The sequence below is a fragment of the Schistosoma haematobium genome, chromosome 1, assembly GCF_000699445.3.
Source record: "Schistosoma haematobium chromosome 1, whole genome shotgun sequence".
NCBI lineage: Eukaryota > Metazoa > Platyhelminthes > Trematoda > Strigeidida > Schistosomatidae > Schistosoma > Schistosoma haematobium.
The window spans coordinates 11,544,965-11,565,507 of record NC_067196.1 but is presented as its reverse complement, the minus strand read 5'-3'; the positions used below and the strand labels follow the sequence as shown (position 1 = coordinate 11,565,507).

Sequence of the window (20,543 nt, the reverse complement as noted above, 5' to 3'; positions counted from 1 at the left end):
GATAAAAGGATCATACTAACTGAAGCTAATATCAAACCTTCGTAAGTCTTCTGTGTCAATAATGATTACGTATTCAACGATTAAAACTGATATTATGTAATGTAGAATATTTCCTGTCAATATAGACAATCGGTAAACACTGATCAAAATGTACTCTTAAAATGGTGAGTTTTCAGGTATTTTTCAGTTTACACAGCTTCAAGATAAAAGCTGTTTCAATAGCATACTAATATCACTAAAGTAATTACTTGGTATTGTTTACTTGAATTTTCCCATTGATGTTTAAAACTGTAATTGGTCAGTCTCTTATTGGCATATGTGCATAATATGCCAATCGCTTCAATATTACTTAATTCACAGGCATTATAAGCAAAGATACTGGTTTCGAGTCCCAGAGTGAACATCAACTCTGAAATGCCAGTACATCCTGCTGACGATTCCCAAATAGGACGAAACGCGCGTCCTGGATTCCACTGCTAGCCACTAGTCATCTTTGCTCATAAAGCAATCCTTGTTTACAAGATCTGTTCTATAGTTTCAATTAAATAATTTATTCAAATCTGAAACCCTTAAAACAGAAGATAAAATTTGTTTAAAAATTGCTAATCAATATGGAAAATAAATGTCTAATAGATAAAGAGGTCTGAATTACATTACAATACATAAAAAAACAGTACATAAGCTAAACTACTGAACATTTTAAAAGTAGTATAGAATAATATACAAAAAGCAGACAGGAGAAAAATGAAGTTAAGAAATGCAAATCACATTTAAAATCCTTAATTCCATTTTTAACTGCCTGAAAAAATCACTTTAATGAAACAAAACTTTGACTGCTCCTTTTTATCATTTAGTACAGTCATTGTAAAAGATTATCTTGTCAATTTTTTTGTCGAATAAATCTTTCGAAACATTGACACTGTAATCCATGTAAAGTTATGAGTTAGTCTATATTAACATATAACAAATTATAATTATTATCACTTTTTTGGTCGTATATTAAAACCAATTGCTAACTAAATAATACTGCACCTCTTCGCACATTTTCGTTGGCTCTTCTTCTCTGTTCGAATTGTACTTTCTAGAAGGTTCAGGAAATAAAGTATAATATGATACATTAAGTGGAAAACAGAATTTTGAGATTACTTTTAAATAAAGATAACAAAAATTAATTATACTTTATTTAATCACCAAGAATATACATCGTTTCCTGGAGTTTTTTGTCAAAGAAAGCTTATCACTTCGTGTCAGATTTTCTTAAATGATTTTAGAGTTACACGTAAAGGGAATAATGCTAAGAACGTATCTTGTTAATAATATTAAGACGAAAGGGCCGTCCACTGTTTCCTGGTTTATCATGGTGATCTAGCTTAATTCGACCCATGAATTCAACAATTAAATTACTAAAATCTTCACAAATACTCCATTTCTGATAAAACCAATAAAAATCGGAACTAGTAACTTGTACCAAGTTCACTACTTCCTTCCTAATCTTTTAGCCGATCATTACAAGTATACATGTGACTAGATGTGTTTTAAATACCAGAGTGAAAATAAGTATGAATACAACATATGGATGACGTATCATTAGGGAAATCAGTTACCACGAAATTACAGATACACTTCACTGATAAGTCCAAAGTGTTATGTCCTAGTGAAGATTAAATTATAGGTAACTTCTAAAAACTATTTACGGACAAATATTATACGTACATTCTTATTGCATAACTATTCAGTAACTCAATTATGCATAGCTACGGTAGCTCCATTTTGACCTATAGACTATCACTATACGATTTACTATTCTCAAGTTATGTTTAGTCTATTAATTACAGTCTCTCACACTTACAGCCACTTTCTGGCTAGATCTTGTACAAGTGTTATCTTCCATTTTATAGTGTGATGTGGTTCGTTCTGGCTTGTATATAAACCCAGTATGTTTGAAATAAATGATTCGCATAGTGGAAGATGGTATTGGTGTTCTGGACTTAACTGGCAAGTCTAGGAGGAAAGAGAATCAATAAGGACGCTAGGCTGCTCATACCGGTCGAACGTCATTGGTTTGGCACAGTGCTAAGATTGTATAAATCGTATTCCGATTGACGAATAAGTCACGTCATAATTAGCCGTGCTAAAATCCACAACAGTTAGTAACACGAAATCTATTTTTACTATCTCCGATGTGTTACCCAAAACCGATGAATATCGAAGAAAATGCAAGTGGATTGATGCATTTTGATGTGTAACCTGACTTCAACCTGTTCCATAGAAATACATCAATTGTCTAGTACTGAGCGACATGATATTGGTTCTAATTAAATGATCAGTTATGTGATACCAACTTTTTGACAGGAAAGAGACCGTGAATAGAAATGGTTTGACTTTTAGTTCAGATAAAAAACAGTTCACTAACCATTATATCCAGTGCTTTTGATTAACCTACAATACTGTATTAAATAGTTTAAATGATTAGGATCAACTTAAACTCATTCGAATTATTTTGTTTGACTGATCATGAGAGACTACCTAGCGTCTTATTATGAATAATCTATGAACTATTAGTTTCATAATAAGATTTCTTCTTGTGAAAAACATCATTTACTTATACTTAGAATCCCCCTGATAATATGACGATAAATCTGAACAATGATTCTGTCCTCATTCACTTAGAATAATGTTTACCTAGTGTTCCTAATGATTAAAGTCATTTTGAAAACCTCAACTTAATTAATTAAATATTTGAGTTCATGGGTCAATCTAAGCTAGACAACTACGGAAAAGCTGAATGCACTGGACGGCCGTTTTGTCGTAATATGGGACTCGTCAACAATGAGCATATACGATCCCGCTTACAGGATTAAGACAAAAAATGTACGAGTCCATAATAGATCTATATATATATACTTTATTATTATTATTATTATTTTGGACTGACTTTCAATAAACTAGTAATTTCTATTTATGGACTTTAAAACACTGAAAGTTCAGTATACCTTTAAACACTTTCACTAACGACTAATAAGACTGGACATATAGGGTTATCCTCTTTCCAACAACTCGCTAGTTTTCAATGCTAAGTTCATATTTAGTGTGTGGCTGGCTACGGAATCAAGGGCATGAATCTTGTTCGATGAATTAACATCGTAAAGTTATTGTCAATACGAAAGTTTGAACTCAATACCTTTCTCTTTGAATGCTTTTTACTGAACCACTGAGTTGTGGTAGCTACCGACTTGTTCAACTGGTGTGAAGAGATTAAAAAAGGTTTGAATTACCTTGTTGTCAATATTTTGGACAGCAGCCAATCAGTCTCTTATATTTCGAGCGTTTGAAGTGAAAGGTACTAGATATAAGTCTCATTGTGAATATAAACACAAAGATATACGTATATCGAGCTGGTGAGTTTCAAACAGGACGAATTGTGTGCCATCGATTTTATTGCTAGCCGCATACCAAATATAATAAAACTCGTAACAATGAAACATCGAGACATTTCTCTCAAGATTCACATATGGTGACGGTGTGTGGTCAGTTGTCGTCCTGAATATTATCAGGGATAAATTATAAACCCTTACTAATAACCTAATTTTACAATGAAAAACCAGAAGGCACTAGACAGCTATTTCGTCTTAGTACATGACTCTTCAACAGTGAATAGCCGCAGTCTCACTACTGGAAATCGAATCCAACAACTTCAGGCTTGTGCTTGAATACAAGTGACTAAGTTCTGAAGGTAGTACCGGAGTTCCAGCGAAAAATCGTGACCAGTGAAATTTAACAATGTCGAGTGTGAGGTAGTCACATATCAAGTGCATTGGAAGATGGTTTTTTTCGACATTGGGGTTTGGCTGAATTCAAAGTTGTAAATCAATAAATCATGGCTCAGTACTCTAAAGTTTAAGCGTTTACGTGTGAGACCGAAGATGACGGGTTCAGTCCTCAGGGGTGGGGTCGTCGATGTGCAACACTGAAGTGTCACATACTATGGTTAAGTGACTCCATAGTTAACGGAATATAACAGAAACCTGACAGGGTTCGAAATTTATAAAACTATTCTAGATAATTTAAAAAAGTAATCACGAAGTGAATCTAAAGAGTAAATCATTTAAGAGGGTCGTTGATTTGTTAGACCAAATATAAGGATTATTTTATGTGTCCTTGGACTACATTTCATTGTTTACATAATTTTAGAGAATGTATGGTAGGAACATCCACAGGTAGGTCTCTTATCATTTAATGAATGAATCTAAATGATAAGTACGGTGTCAGTTATTCGAATACTACATTCTTTGCTACGTTTTAGTAACTCTGTAATATGATCAGTTTAAACTTGCTTATACAGAATGATTGACAGTTGATCAATAAAGTCGACTGTAGATGCGTTGGCGAAATATCACTTCACATACGCCAATGCACGTCTTTTAAGTTACCAAATTCGAGCAACCATCTGAGAAACCTCATATTATTTCATGTCGGGTATCGGTTTATTTATTGTAATAAAACGTCCCAGCTTGGAGTTGTGGAGGTCGTCGGGTTTCGCTGAAGTAATGAATCGATCGATGCTAGTGTTATGTTTCGATGAGAATAGTGGATGTTATCTGTTGGGATCTATTTATGGATCAATACGATATATATTTTTATTGTGTAGTTGTTAAGTAACTAAACTATGTATATTCATGTTCCTCTTAATATGAACTTTATTTTGACCTATAGACTATTATTAGACGATTTACCATTCTTAAGTTATGCCAAGTCTATTTATTACAGTCTCCCACATTCACGACCACTTTTTGGCTTGATGTTGTACAAGTGTTATTTCCCGTTTTATGGTGTGATGTGGTCCGTTCTGGCTTGTATATAAACCCAGTATGTTTGAAATATATGACTCATATATCGGAGACTGAGATTGGTATTCTGGACTCAACAGGCAGGGCTAGGAGGAAGAAGTACTGATATGGACTGTAAGCTGCTCGTATGGGTTTATGTGTCATTGGTCCGGTTGATAATTCACTTTTCCCTATTTGTCAGTGTCATTGCGTTTGCATATTATTTGGACACAATGCCACAAATATAACAGTTAGGCCATCATTGAAAGCATGGAAGCAGTACACAAATTATGAGATTATATTCCATTGTTTTCGTTGGGTAACTACCTCACACATGACACAAGTCAACTCTACTAGTCACGAGAATTCCTTCTCTAAATGTAATCACTAATGACAATATGATAATTATCAGTATAGGATTATGGTTAAAGTTAGACATTAATAATATCGTGGTCTAGAAGTTAAGCGTTCTATAGGTGAAACCAAAGATTTTAGGTACAAGTCCATAGTGTGGCATTTCAACATTTATCTTTAAATAGATTTATTAATCTCATATTGACTTATATCAGATGGGTTTTGTGGATATTATAGTAATTTCAATGGTTAAGATCATGAGTCAATTGAAGCTAGACCACCATGGAAAACCTGGAAGCACAGGACGGCCGTTTCGTCCTATTGTGGGACTCAGCAGTGCGCATCTACGATTCCACCCCTCGCGAGATTCGAAACCAGGACCTACTGGTTTCGTGCGTGAGCACTTAACCACTAGACCAATGAACCGTATCCAATGGTTTTAATATCTAACTTCGACTGATCCACGAAATTGAGCGACACATCCACCATTGTCTTCAGTGAGTTATTATCTCACAACAGACCTGGTTGAACTCCATTGGTCACTACTTCTCACTAGAACTCCAGGATATACCTCTTGAAGCCAGTCACTAGTGAGCATATATTGATTAATATCAGATGGGTTTTGTGGATATTATAGTAATTTCAATGATTAAGATCATGAGTCAGTTGAAGCTAATCATATTGATTTGTAGAACAATTATGAAACTGTGTAATAAATTTGTTTGGACTAAGATACCTTTTCTTTTTAGTCAATGATATAATTATTATTACAAAACAGAATGTTGAATAATTATAGACCATCATAAAATTATTTAAAAATTCCGGGGTGTTTTTTTGGCGTAGTAAGATAAGTGATTTTGTTGTTCAGTAAAACAAAATGATAGAGAAACTAATAGACAGATGAAATATATAAGAAAAACTGAATTAAATTTACACAAAATAGTGTATATATTTACCATTGTTACTATTTGGCGTCGTTCCATTTGGCCAGTTTCGTTTAGAACTATCTACCATTGTAATATGATCTAGTAAATTCATTTTAAAAAATTTAATGATAGCAACATCATGTGATATTGATAAGTAGATTATTATTATTTTTTTAATGTTTATCACTAAGACGATTCCAAAAAAAAAATTTTATTTTTGCATTTGCACAATATTGATTAAAATGAATATAATACAAAAATAAGACTAGACAGTTTGTATTCCAACTTATTTAATTAACTTTTAAACAATATTGCCAAATGAATGAATAGTATTAAATGATAAAGATTTACAATGAGAAGCAGTGATAAGTGGAGTTCAACGGAATCTGTTGTGAGATAGTAACTCATTGAAGACCATGGTGGATGATGGCTTAATTTTGTGGATTGGTTGAAGTTAGAGATTAACATCGTTAAAGGTTAAACGTTTGCGTATGGGACCGACAGGTCCTGGGTTGGAATCTCACGAGGCAGAACCGTGAATGTGTTCTGCTGAGAAGTCTTATACTAGGACGAAACGGTCATCTAGTGTCTCCAGGTTTGTCATGGTGGTCTAGCTTTATTCGACTCATGAATTGATTTGAGATTTCTTTATCGTTTTGAATAACATTATTAATGCTTAATTGATATGGAAATAAGTTCAATGATATTCTATTAGTAATAAGTTAGTTTTTTCTGGCAACCTTGTTTGTAATTTGTTATCACAGTTGTCGTTTGTTTGTGCGTTTGAATTGACTGTCCCGTTCGATTAACCACTGATCATTTTATTGTTTGAAACATACTCTGATAACGAAATACTAATCATAGAATAATTGAACTCATTTCTACATCAATTAAGCATTGATAATGTTATTCAGAACGATAAATAAATCTCCACAAATCAATCATCCAGATAACAGAATTCAATAACTCTGAAAGAATAAATATTATGCATTTGGTTTCCGCATTAATTCTGAGCAAAGCCAAAAAATAATATTTTCAAATTATCAACGATGTATAGTTTTCAAAAAATCGAATCCTTAGAAGCCATGAATAATGAAGTTATCTTCCAATTTACAAATGTTGTTTACTCTTAGCTCCCTTCAACAATGCTCAAATTCTAATTCCATCTAATGCAATATAAAATGGGTTAGTAGTTATTGTAAAGTCTTATAAAAAGACAGATATTTAAACACATTTATTATGTACTACTAAAGGAATAATCTTAAAAATTAAAAAATTTCAAATCTCGACAGTAAATATCCATGTTCTTCTATCTTGAATTCTTGAAGATTGAGAAATCCAAGAAGAATGAACTATGGAGTTTATACAAGTTAGGTCTGAAACACGAACCAAAGATATCCCTAAAAGCTGGTCATATAATATCCCTAATTGAATGAAGTAAAAATGTTAACTGTTGAATACTAGTTCAGTTACCTAATTGTTAGGAGATTTCCACCGAACCTAAAGGCCCTAAGTTTGACCCTTGATGAGGAAATGGTAGCTCATTATTGAGCAAGATGAAATAACTGGTTAATGCTTCTCAATACAAAATATATATTCACTGAATTTTAAAAAAAAATACTCAGAGATTTACTTGAACCATTGTTGTCTCTTCTATCTGTCTCTCGAACAATAACTATTTCATCTGAAAACGTTCAAACAAAAAATATAATCAATATAGTTTCTATCACGGACTGAGTATATATTATGTCAACTGTTTAATGTAAAAGGATTACTGAAAGATTATTTCAGCTATATATATAAGATAATTTAACAATACCTACCAGCTTCTTTTTGCGGATTGCATTTATAATCATCAGAATTCGTAGCAACCCCTTTACTGATAAACCACAGATTTAACATTATTTCATATGATTTTGAGTTTATCAGTTTTTATAATGAATAAAATTTACAAATTAACCTATTAGTGAGCCAGACGCATTTGTGTACAACTTAAATTATACAACTGGGTCAATCAAAATAAACAACAGTGAACTAATGAATTGATTCAAGCAATGACATATATTCTGTAAGTCTAAAAGGTTGAATTAAGGAATCAGTCAACGTCCATCAGACTACTGTGAAAGTAAAACAAAATAGTAAATTACTTCTCAATTAATTTCTCATCATAGTTTTTACATAAGTATACACTGCTGAGGCGTCCCACAATAGGACTTCCAGGTTTTAATGGTGGTTTAACATCAATCAGTTCATGATCTCAATCAAATCCTAACTGATAATAAGTATATACATTTGATATTCGAATAATAAAAATCCATAGCAATTTGATCGAAGGGAGTTAATTGAAATCAAAGTTGAAGACGTTTATAGAGTTTGATTTAATTTGTAAATTATATCCCTTGTAAACAGATATTAGTTAGGTGACATTTGAACAGTAAGAAGGAACTGAGCTGTCCTAAGTTCGAACTCTACATCAGTGCACAACTTCAACCACACCAGAGATCGAACTCAGGATATTCAGGTCTTTCGAGAAATTCTTAATTAGTAAAACCACTGAATCAGCCTCTAACGGTAAAATTTCAACTTAATTTCATTCTCAACATGTTTACCCACTGCCAATGGTGACAACTGTTCCATTTTTGGCATAGCTGAAGTGCATTAGTGCGGATTACTTATTGATTTTCAATGATATTTCAATTGTTATCAATCTGTGACTAACACAACACACACAATTACCGCTGAATTTTGTTTTTGTTCAAGGATGTATATGAGAAAGATAGTGCATTAATAGTGAAACAGAAACAAAATTATTTTACTGACTTATTATTAAAGTTTATCACTTAAATAATAAACATGAATAAAGGATTAAGGGATCAAATAATTGTTTAAAAATGTCAATGAAAACTTCCAAGTAAGTAGATGATTAAAGAGTTGAGATCATGAGTCAATTGAAGCTAGACCACCATGGAAAACCTGGAAGCATTGAATGGCCGTTTCGTCCTTTTGTGGGACTCCTCAGCAGTGCGTATCCACGATCCATCAATTGACTCATGATCTCAACTGTTGAAACTACTAGAATCTCCTAAAAAACCCTTCTGATACTGATCAACATATGCTCATTAGTAACTGGCTTCAAGATATATATCCTGGAGTTCTAGTGAGAAGTAGTGACCAGTGGAGTTCAACCAGGTCTGTTGAGAGATAGTAACTCACTGATGACAATGGTGGATGCGTCGCTCAATTTCGTGGATTAGTTGAAGTTAGACATTAACACCGTTGGATGCCAGCTCAGTAGTCTGGCGGTTAAGTGTTCGCGCGCGAAACCGGTAGGTCCTGGGTTCGAATCCCGCGAGGCGGGGTCGTGGATATGTACTGCTGAGGAGTCCCACAATAGGACGAGACGGCAGTCCTGTGCCTCCAGGTTTTCCATGGTGGTCTAGTTTCAATTGACTCATGATCTCAACTGTTTAAATTACTACAATCTCCACAAAACCCCTTCTAATAAATGATTAAAGTAAAGAAAAGTAGCTTATTTCAAATGAATTTCTAATACATCCACTACAAGAAGTGATACCTGAAAGAATAAATCTGGTCGAACAAGAAATAAATAACTTTATAAACTATATTTGCCTCCATTCAATGATCTGTATTCATTAAGTATTCGAAAAATAGTTATTTTTCTAATAACCCTCTTCTAAATTTTATATCAAACCTCAATGATTAATGATCAAGAATGAGATAAGGAACTTGTCAAATTCTACACTGTACGAGACAAAATATATCATGATCAGTAAATTGATTTATAACTTGAATCACTGACATGAAGGTTCCAATTCATTATATTTTACTTTAGCCATAAACTTTCTATATACATGAAGGTATTTCTTTGTGGATAGATGGTTAAGCAATTTTAGCTTAAATGATTTATATCTAAATTTTATAAAAGTGCTCAAAATTTTCATGATTTTAGACATATAACATTCCGGCAAATTTCTACTAAAGGCTATTAATAGTTTCAACATATATCTCAATGAATTCGATTTGAAATGGTTAGGATTATCCTGTTGTTGATGTTTTTCACTGAAATTTGATCAATCTCTGTTAATATATTTGCATCTTGTGAGAATTGTCTAGTTATAGACATTATGACACAAGTTTATGTAGAATGGATAGAATGAATCAGGCATTGACATTTAGGATGTATGCTTTTTCCTACTTGGGAATTGTAAGCTGGGTACCAGGTATATTCAGCTGTCGGATCTCAAATAGAACAAAATGAGCATCCTGTATTCTATTGCTAGATACTTTCCGACTGTTCTATATACTTCAATCATTCCATTCAAGGTATGTAAGTTTTAATTATTTTAAAAATAGAAACTGAACGCCTGTCATTATTTAGACAGGCGATATTCATTCAACTCATCATGATTGATGACCGGTATATGCATTAAATGTTAAATGTATATTATGGTCACAGTAGTGTAAATCAAAACGATGTAATTGACAATAAATATTTTAAAATTTACTATAACATCTAATCGATCAATGTTTATGGTTACGGACTTGGTGATCTAATCGCAGGTCATTTACATTACTGAAACGTGTCCATATAAGAATTGAATTGTTACCATTATTAGCAGATAGCAGCACATTAAAATACACTAATCAAAGAATGTTTTGAAATTGCCATATTAAACTGTAAACCTTCAATCATTGACAGATATAAACAAACGTTAGATAGATTATAAATGAATAATAATAATTTTATTCTATACTGTATATTTAGCACAATATAAAGTTGTCAGCATACATCTCAATCAGTTTTTCTCAAAATTTTTAGTCATTACAAAGTCAATACACATAGGTTTCGAAGAAAGCAAGAACAAATATTTAATCAGAACATCAGGAATTCATTCTGTTTTAAAAGTTAAATTCACGAATCGATCTAAGCAAGACTGCCAATGAAAACGTAGATCACTGGATGGTCGTTCCATCCTATTATGGGACGACTCAGCAGTGTGCATCCACACATACAAGATTCGAACCAAGAACCTTCATTCTTGCACACAAACGCTCAACCCCTAGACCACTGAGCTAGCATCCAATGGTGTTAATGTTCAAGTTCAATCGATTCATGATATTGCGCAACACTTCATCCATTGTCTGAGGTGGATAATTGTATCCACACGACACGAATTGGACTCCAACGATCAGAGAATCTCACTAGAACACCAGCAGTTCCATCTTGAAGTGAGTCACTAGCACGTACGTGATCATTTTCAATATAAGGATATGTGGAGATTATAGTATTTTTAAAGTTGAATTCATGAGTTGATCTATAAATTAGATAATCGAGAGGATGGAATTCTGAGTAGAGCAACTCATCCAATATTTCAGCAGTATTGTTTAGATGTTAAATACGATATTGTAAAGTATCTGGAAATATTTTCGTATCCACGACTTCTATTGTACTTATTTTACTTTTTGTCACACGATATATAAAGCGACAGAAGTGAGTGGAATAGATAGTCTGTATTTAATAAAATAACACACTCCAGTTGGTTACGAAATTTCAGATGTCTATCCACAACCATATTCATAATAGTTTTTCAAAATTCACTCAACAAATACACTTCATTGTGTTATGCAACGCAGCATTAACCCTTCACAATAGTTCAAGTACAAATAATAGGGAACAGTAATGCTTGACACTTATCGTAAACATTAAGAAATAAGTCTACTTCAAGTTGTATATTTTACTTAATGATCAATATCAGAGAGTCAAAAATAATCGATTCTATCCATTTTCTTATTTCATCATTTTGACATTAACACCGTTTGATGACGGTTCAGTGATTTAGAGGTTAAGCGTTCATGTGTGGGACTGAAGATCATTGGTTTGAGTCTCGTATAAGGGATCATGGGTGCGCAATTCTGAGGAGTCTCCTGTTAGGATGAAAAACGGTCGTTTATTGCTTTCGGCTTGTCGACGGTTGTCTAGCTTAGATTGACTCATGAATTCAACTACTTAAATTACTACAGTCTGCACAAATCCCCATTTTTGTAATTTTTTGAGTATTAACAATCGAAACCTTTAAAAATAAAACATGATTTTCCACCATTTTGAATATACTTCAAAAGTCTAACTCAATATAAACCTTTCACAATCATTGGAATAATTTGTATGTATCTCTATCTACTACTAAAACAAAATGAGTAGCTAATTCTTTAAACTGTGCATATAATAACGTCAAAAAACTCCATTAATTAGCAGAAAACTAATTATAGTGACTAAATGTAGAAGTTGACTGAAATAATCTGGGATTAAAATGTTTTTTGTCATTAAGCAGTGATCACTGAAGAATTAATAAAAATCAAAAGTAATGGATAAATGTTTTATCTCATTTCTATAGTACATCTTTTAATCCCGTTTAAAGTTGTGGGTCAGCACCCGGATAGCTCAGTGGTAACGTCTCTGATTGTGAAGCTGAGTAACACAGGGTCGAATCCGTCGGGGAGCACCAGTTCCCTGAAGATTACAGGTACACCTTGATGACGAGTGCCGTGTAGGACGAAACCCGAGTCCAGGGTTTCTTGTCGACTACCTCCAACCACCATCTAATCTCAACATAGTGCACACAGTGACGGGTCACCTAGATTGGTGGCCACATTGCAACTTGGTCGACAGCATTCGATCTGCACTAATAAGGACTTGACACACATGACATTGATCACCACCCAGTGATCAATCAATTGTGATTTACGAAGTGTCTTAAATGAAGACTAAACATATACCCAGTACACACTAGTTTCAAATTATTGACTAGATGTGATTAGGATTTAATTTAAACTATAGTTAAACTATAGAAGTCTCTTTACGAAACATTCTTGAATGTTTTATATTCTAAAGGATAGATCTTTATATCAGATTAATGAACTTAAAAATGATGGTTGAAACTACAACAGTAATAATAGTAATGATAGTATTAAAAATAATAATAGTTTCCATTATTTAAATTATATATTTACTAGGAAAACTTCAGGTTTTACAAATTCTTGTATCAAAACATTATACAGATTGAGATAGATTCAAGCTAATTATCATGAATTGCACCGAGGCTCTTCAGCACCTCTCCAACAATTAAGTTTGTTTACGTTCAATTTTGTCGGGTTCTTTTACTAACTTATTTAACAGACAGTGTTATTCAAACTGTAATAATTTGTCTATTTCTTTGTACTAATATTATTACTATCATATTTGTATAAATAGGTATACTTGATCAAATGTGACGGCCTAACCATTTATATATCTCGCTAGCGTAAATGCTATTCGCTTATACATTACTGGATGAATCATTTGCTTTCCCATAAACATATCCGTATGCTACACTCATATGATTTTGAGATATACATATATTTGACTCTGCATTCGCTTACTCAGGCATATTAGCCTTTCTTCCCGAATTCATTTGGTTTACTTGTAATTTTGCTATATGCGCTATCTAATAAAATAAACTATAGTCAGCGCTTTATGTTACCTTCTGAATTTATACACCGTTGAAATTTATTTGATAACGGTTAATAAAGTGATTGATCAATGAATCTTAATGAATTGTTTCAAAGCCAAGTCATTACAGTCCTAATTCATGTCACACCATTTTAGAATATCATTTATATGAATTTTATATTAATAGGAGTGATTTATACACTTATTTTAGGACCGTTCTTCTTCAATCTTAATTTCCTATGATAAAAACTTATACAAATGGAAAATTATTAATTTCACAATCAAATCTACCTCGACAGGTTCTTCTTGGACCATTTGGTTCATCATGTTGGTAAGAAAATTCTTTGGATTTAGCTGTAATAAATAATGGTTATTTAAAATTAATCAATTTGACATGGTTTTTTTAAAATATTAAATACTGAACATTGAACATTTTAAAATTTTTTTGGTAAGACTATAATTTATGGATGAACCAATCAGATTTGGGATAACAGGTCTTGGATTTTGGCGCGAAATTCATTCATACATTTGGCTAATTAGAGTTTTGCCTTTATAGCTAATGTAAGTTCGTGATGAAATTCCTAAATCTAATTTCTAATCTTTACTATGAACTGTAAATCATAATCTTAATTTCTCAAACAGGTTTATAATCCTCATTTGGTGCTAGTTATTAGGTGGATACTCTCAAGGTCAGTCCAGAGTCTCTCAAAGGTCGTCCATAAATTATAATCTCATCACTTTTCTTATATTCATGTACAATGTTAAAAAAATATGAAGTGTTTAATCAATTACATTTATTTAAAAATTGAATTCATGAGTCAGTTGAAACTAGACCAACATGGAAAAGCTGGAAACGCTAGAGTGCCGTTTCATCCTAACATGGGACTCGTCGTGGATGTACACTCATGAGAAGTCTCATACTAGGACGAGATAACCGTCTAATGCTTTTAGCTTTTCCATGGCAGTTTAGCTTTAACTGACTTATAAATTTTAATTCTAAATGAAGTTTTTTTTGGTTGAGATCATGAGTCAGTTGATGTTACACCACCGTTGGAAACCTGGAAGCACTGGACGGCCGTTTCGTCCTAGTATGGGACTCCTCAGCAGTGCGCATCCACGATCCCGCACCCCGCGGGATTCGAATCCAGGACCTACTGGCTTCGCGCCTGAGCACTTAACCATTAGACCACTGAGCCGGCATCCAGTGGTGTTAGTGTCTAACATCAACCAATCCACGAAATTGCACGACCAACTTCCATTGCACTGAGGTAGATACCTGTCTCTACCCGACACGGATTAGCTCCACTAGTCACGACTTCTCACTAGAACTCCGAGAATTCCCTCACGAAACTAGTCACTAGTGAGCACATACTGATAACTAAATGAAGTGTTTAATCGATGTTATTTAATCTATCACTAATTTTAGTTATAAATACATTTCATTTTATAAAATTCTAAGATGATGACATTTAATATTTCAGTCAGAACACTTTTGTGATTCTTTTGAAGTAAGATCTTGCACTAAACTTTCAATCATAAACGTTTTTTGTTTTATTTTGTAAATAATGTACCATCAATTAAAACAAAACAAGAAAAAAAATAATTTTCTCATTGTGCTAATAAAACTAAATTGAAAACACTTTTTTTTTCTTGAATCAGAATTTTTGTTTAATCATTCAAAACTGATTTATGAAAACATTTTAAGCGAATACTTTACATATTTATATGTTTTCTAAGAGAGAGGTAGGAGTATTCTATCAATCTTGAAAGATAAGCATTTTAAGCAAAGATGGATAGTGGCTAGCAGTGGAATCCAGGACGCGCGTTTCGTCCTGTTTGGGACTCGTCAGCTGGATGTACCTGCATCTCAGAGTTGCTTAAAGTGCTTGTAAATTAAGGCAGTATCGAGGCATACACACAGTATGCACATATGCCAATAAGAGACTGATCAATTTCAGTCCTAAAACATCAATGGGAAGATTCAAATAAAACAATATCAAATGAATCTTGAAAGACGTTTGGAGTAACCATGATAGTGTTTCTTTTTCTTAGTGAATAAATGAAACATAGTATGGAGAATCGGTAGATAAGAAAGCTAACAAATTGTACGTCTTCTTCTAAATTTTATAACCGCTGTTTTACTTTTTTTAGAAATTAATGAATCTTTAGTAGACGGAACTACATAAGAGATTTGTTTCATTTTGACTCGTTGCTATGGTGACAAAAATTTGATACTCTATACTTGATTAACTGTTCTTCGTTTATCCAAGATATTTTTGTTACGTCCATATACCCGACTAATTATATCACGTGATACAACCACCATTTACAGACATCGACTTATACGATCAGACTAATCACTCATGAATCTATACGAGCAGCCTAGAATTCTTATTGATCTAAAGAGATAATAGCTTCTCACCAAACCCAAACGGTTGAGTCCAGGATGCCAATATCAGCTCCCGCGACACGAATCATATATTTCAGATATACTGGGTTTATATACAAACAAACCAGACCGCATCATATTATAAAATAGAAAATAACAATTATACAAGATCAAGCTAAAATGTGGCTGTGATTGTGGTAGACCATTACTAATAAACTGGGAATATCTCAAGAATAGTAAATCGTAGGATAACAGTCAATTAGTCAAATAAAAGCTTATAATAAGAGGAATATGAATATATATATAGTTATTTAATAGCCATACAATTAGAATATCCGTATAATATTAGTCCATATGTAATTCCTAACGGTTACGATTCACTTATTGTCTTCCGGATATAGTAATTTTGATTACTAAAAGCAATCATATTGTAGACAGTTTCAAATTTGTTAGGTAATGGTCATTATTATTATTTACACTTTACTATAAAATCTTGAAATTACTAATTTGAAAATAATTACTTCAGTACTGTAGTAAACTTTAACTCTCACTTCTCCTGAATGATTTCAGTGTCATCTGTCTGTACTGTAATTAATATTCACTAACTAATCTTGTAATTTCTAAGGATCACTTACGAGTTGACTGTCCATGGATAGGTCGAGGTATATTTTCTTGAAATTCACCATATACATTCCCAGCTGGTTCATAACGTCCTACTACAAAGACATGATGTCCATCATTTGAATATTGAATGCCAAATCCTGCTTTTGATGTATTCTTCCAAATAACCTGCGTAAAATGACCTGATATTAGTGAGAAGAAGTAAAATAATCATTATGTGCATTTCTTTAATAAAAATTTAACAAATGTAGTTAATTATTAGTTTTATAATTTGTTTCATATGGTTATAACTAGAATTTTTTAAAATTTATCATTATGAACGGTTAGATTATTCGTTTTCATTTACTTCCTTAATCTTAAGTTTTTGTTTGATTTATAGACAGTTACTATATTTTATTCTAATCCAATAGTAATGTAATCATGAGCTTGATACAACTGAGGAACATCTGGAACTCAAAGCAACTCTCAACCAACACCAAGGTCAGGATTTTCAATACAAATGTCAAGACAGTTCTACTGTATGGGGCAGAAACTTGGAGAACTACGAAAGCCATCATCCAGAAAATACAGGTGTTTATTAACAGTTGTTCACGCCAAATACTTCGGATCCGTTGGCCGGACACTATTAGCAACAACCAACTGTGGGAAGGAACAAACCAGATCTCAGCGGAGGAAGAAATCGGGAAGAAGCACTGGAAGTGAATAGGACACACATTGAGGAAAGCACCCGACTGCGTCACGAGGCAAGCCCTCACATGGAATCTTCAAGGCCAAAGGAAAAGAGGAAGACCAAAGAACACATTAGGCCGGGAAATGGAAATAGACATGAGAAAAATGAACAAGAATTGGATGGAACTAGAAAAGAAGGCCCAGGACAGAGTGGGTTGGAGAATGCTGGTCGGCGACCTATGGTTCATTGGGAGTAACAGACATAAATAAGTAAGTAAGTGCTAATTTTGGCACACATGGTATTTCTTATTTTGTTGTGTGGTCAGTAGATCTATGTATTCATATATGTAACTTTTGCGTTAACATCCATCGTCATCTGATTAGGATTATATAGATTTCGACTAAAGTTATGTTGCAGAAGGTGAATAAGATTGAAGAAAAGAGAAAGAGAACAGAGAATGATTAGTGTATAAATGAAGGAATATTGAAGTCTGAGACAACTGGTTGACATTTTGCAAATGAACTATTTTTTGTTTAGTTCTCAGATTTTACTATGATATCCTGTATTTCTTCATTCAAATATACTGGATTGTCCTCACTTGTGTTCTCGTTCGCTATATAACCAATTTGAGAAAAGATGGCTTATGATATTTGATGAACAGATAAAGCCAAGCTGGTCAAACTAATTTGTTCAAAAGGTTATTTATTAAATCAGAAAATTCATTGAAAATAGCATATCTATGAAATAATGTAAATAAGTTTTCCATGATGATCTAGCTTCAATTGACTCATGATCTCAACCATTGAAAGTAAATAAGTTAGTTTACGGAATGTTTGTTTTTTTCGTTTGAATCATTATTCTAAAAATGTAAGTTTTCAACTATACAATAATACTTTTGATGGTTTATTACATTTGTGGTTGACCTTGAACAAGTCAATGACCATGTGAGACACATAGATCCTTTATGATACGATGATATTAGGAATCAATTAATGATCAAATGAATTCATTGACATTTATTAAGTCATTAGAAGGAAAAAGGCTTTATTTAGGAAATTAAATTTAAGCCAGTTACAGATAAGAGAAGAATAAATTCATTAGATCTAAGTTAATAAACCAATTCATAAAACAAATAAGGTTCAGTGCACGAAATTTGTTAAAACTTCGGAACTGTCAGTTTGGCGTAAATAGTTAGAAACAAAAGTTATCTTAACCATAAGGACTTTGTGACCATTGTTAAACTCTATAATTTGCATCACTAGGTGGTTTCGACTAGACAACTGAGAACCACTGAACAGATCTTTTTTTCTTGCATGGGATCTTTCCGTACGAAATATCCAGCTCCCCTCCCCGAAAATCGAACTTTGGATGTTCAGATCTAAAAGTACAGACCGACAAATGGTCAACGGATCGTCATCCAATCGTTTTAATGTCTAGGTTCAATCGATTCGTGATGTGGTCCAACCATTTTTTAATCTCTTTTGATGCATCACACTCACCATATTTGAACTTTACTAGTCAAGATTTTTTATAAGAACTCTGAGAATTGACTGCCCATGTCAGTCATTATTAAATTATTGAAGGGTAGTTAACCAATGAATTTTGAAAGCTTTTGACAATTTTCTAATCAATGTGCATACGTTCGTTGGTCAATCCTATGAAGTTGCGACACATATTTCTTAGATAATCAATATCTGTCGGCAATCCGTCAAACAGATTCTTGTTTTTTCAGTGGAGTTCCGTTTTTTGAGCAGGATTGTTTGGTCATGATGTCTTTATTGTTCTTCTGAACAAAATTATCAACGCGAATTTCCGGTTGCTGCGATTCATTCCAATTTCTTCACAGATGACTGACAGCTAGTCCTTCTGACCAGTCATATATGGACAGATTTGAATAGATCATTCCTACCTGAATTCGAGTTGACGTTTATCCTTTAGGACGCTGACCCGACATCTAATGGTGTCGGTTGACAGTGTTGCTCGAGAATCTCCCATTGCCATTTGTGGACAACTGTATCACAACTGACCTGGTTGAACTCTCTTAATCATGGCCTCTCACTATAAACTTCTGTAATTACCTATTGACGTTAGCCATTAGTGAGCACTTGTATATTGTTAGTAGTATGGAAGTTTTGTGGAAATCGTTAAATTTTCAAGTTTTAAACCACGGATTGCTGTTAGTTTGCTTAACACTGATAAACATAAAACATTGGTTGTCATATATGATTATTCCTACCTGTTTGACTTTGAAACTGTTTATCAAAATTGTGATCATGAATTTCATTGTACCAGTTTTGTGTTGCTCGAGCCCCTATAAAACAAAACAAAATCTATTTTTAACATTACAGATTGGTTAGGTATGAATAAGTCAAGAGATATTACTCTTACACCGAGATAACATTATTGAATTAATTATTCAAAGAAACAAATTTGGATTATATTCTCCAACCAAGAAAATTATGTAACAATTTTATGGTTTATGTTCATATTTCGTTTCATTTCATTTCAAAACACCCATTGAAATGATATATAAACGTTCACAAAAATAGAAACATCTCTATAATTCCTGGTATTTATGTAAAGCCTTTGTTTCCAACATGTATTTTATATTGATTAATTTTGTTTATGGAAGAGTTTGACTTTATTGTTAGACAATTTGATAAACTCATGCAATTAGCAAAAACTAAACCATGTAACATATAGATTGAATAAGGTTCAAAGATTGGAATTCATTTGTTATACATTAGATTTGATAATGAATAGTTTTATTATAGTATTTTTCTTATCTCATAAGTGTAATTGAGGTACTGGGATTTCTGGTTAGGTTTTGGTACATTCTATTAAAGAACAACTGGAGATTATTGCCATACAACGTAAAGTATGGGAACTCAAATAAACCGGACATGACAACACTCCAATCTTAATAATTTACACATTAATAGATAAGAAATTTATATTTTGTACAGATATAAAGTTCGTAAAGGAACAACTCGATTTTTGTATTAGCAGTGTGTATAAGAAAGTTAACAAACTGAAAACGATGACAATTAAACAGGTATTAGCCAATATTATTACGGAAAACTGAATTATGGAAATGTCATCGAAATAATTCTCTAAAGAAAAAAATAATATGTGCGAACAAAAAATGAGATAACCCGATTTCTTCTTAATAGCGTAGATTCTACATCCTATATAAAATTCAATTCTCAAATTACTATAATATCTACAAAACTTTTTCTGATACTAATCA

General features: G+C 32.8%; 1 protein-coding gene across 1 annotated transcript in view; it reads right to left on the bottom strand.

Moving 5' to 3' along the window:
- Positions 1–434: 434 nt before the first annotated feature.
- Positions 435–20,543, bottom strand: part of GLIPR2_2 (Golgi-associated plant pathoproteinsis- protein 1) — a 29,020-nt gene continuing 8,911 nt past the window's right edge. Inside the window, exons 5-10 of the mRNA XM_035731519.2 lie at positions 19,530–19,604; positions 16,638–16,805; positions 13,905–13,967; positions 7,740–7,790; positions 6,137–6,205; positions 435–1,081 (exon numbers count right to left, since the gene is read on the bottom strand). Coding sequence (XP_035586032.1) covers positions 1,017–1,081; positions 6,137–6,205; positions 7,740–7,790; positions 13,905–13,967; positions 16,638–16,805; positions 19,530–19,604 — 491 coding nt within the window. The 3' untranslated portion in view covers positions 435–1,016. The remainder of the gene's footprint in view (positions 1,082–6,136; positions 6,206–7,739; positions 7,791–13,904; positions 13,968–16,637; positions 16,806–19,529; positions 19,605–20,543) is intronic.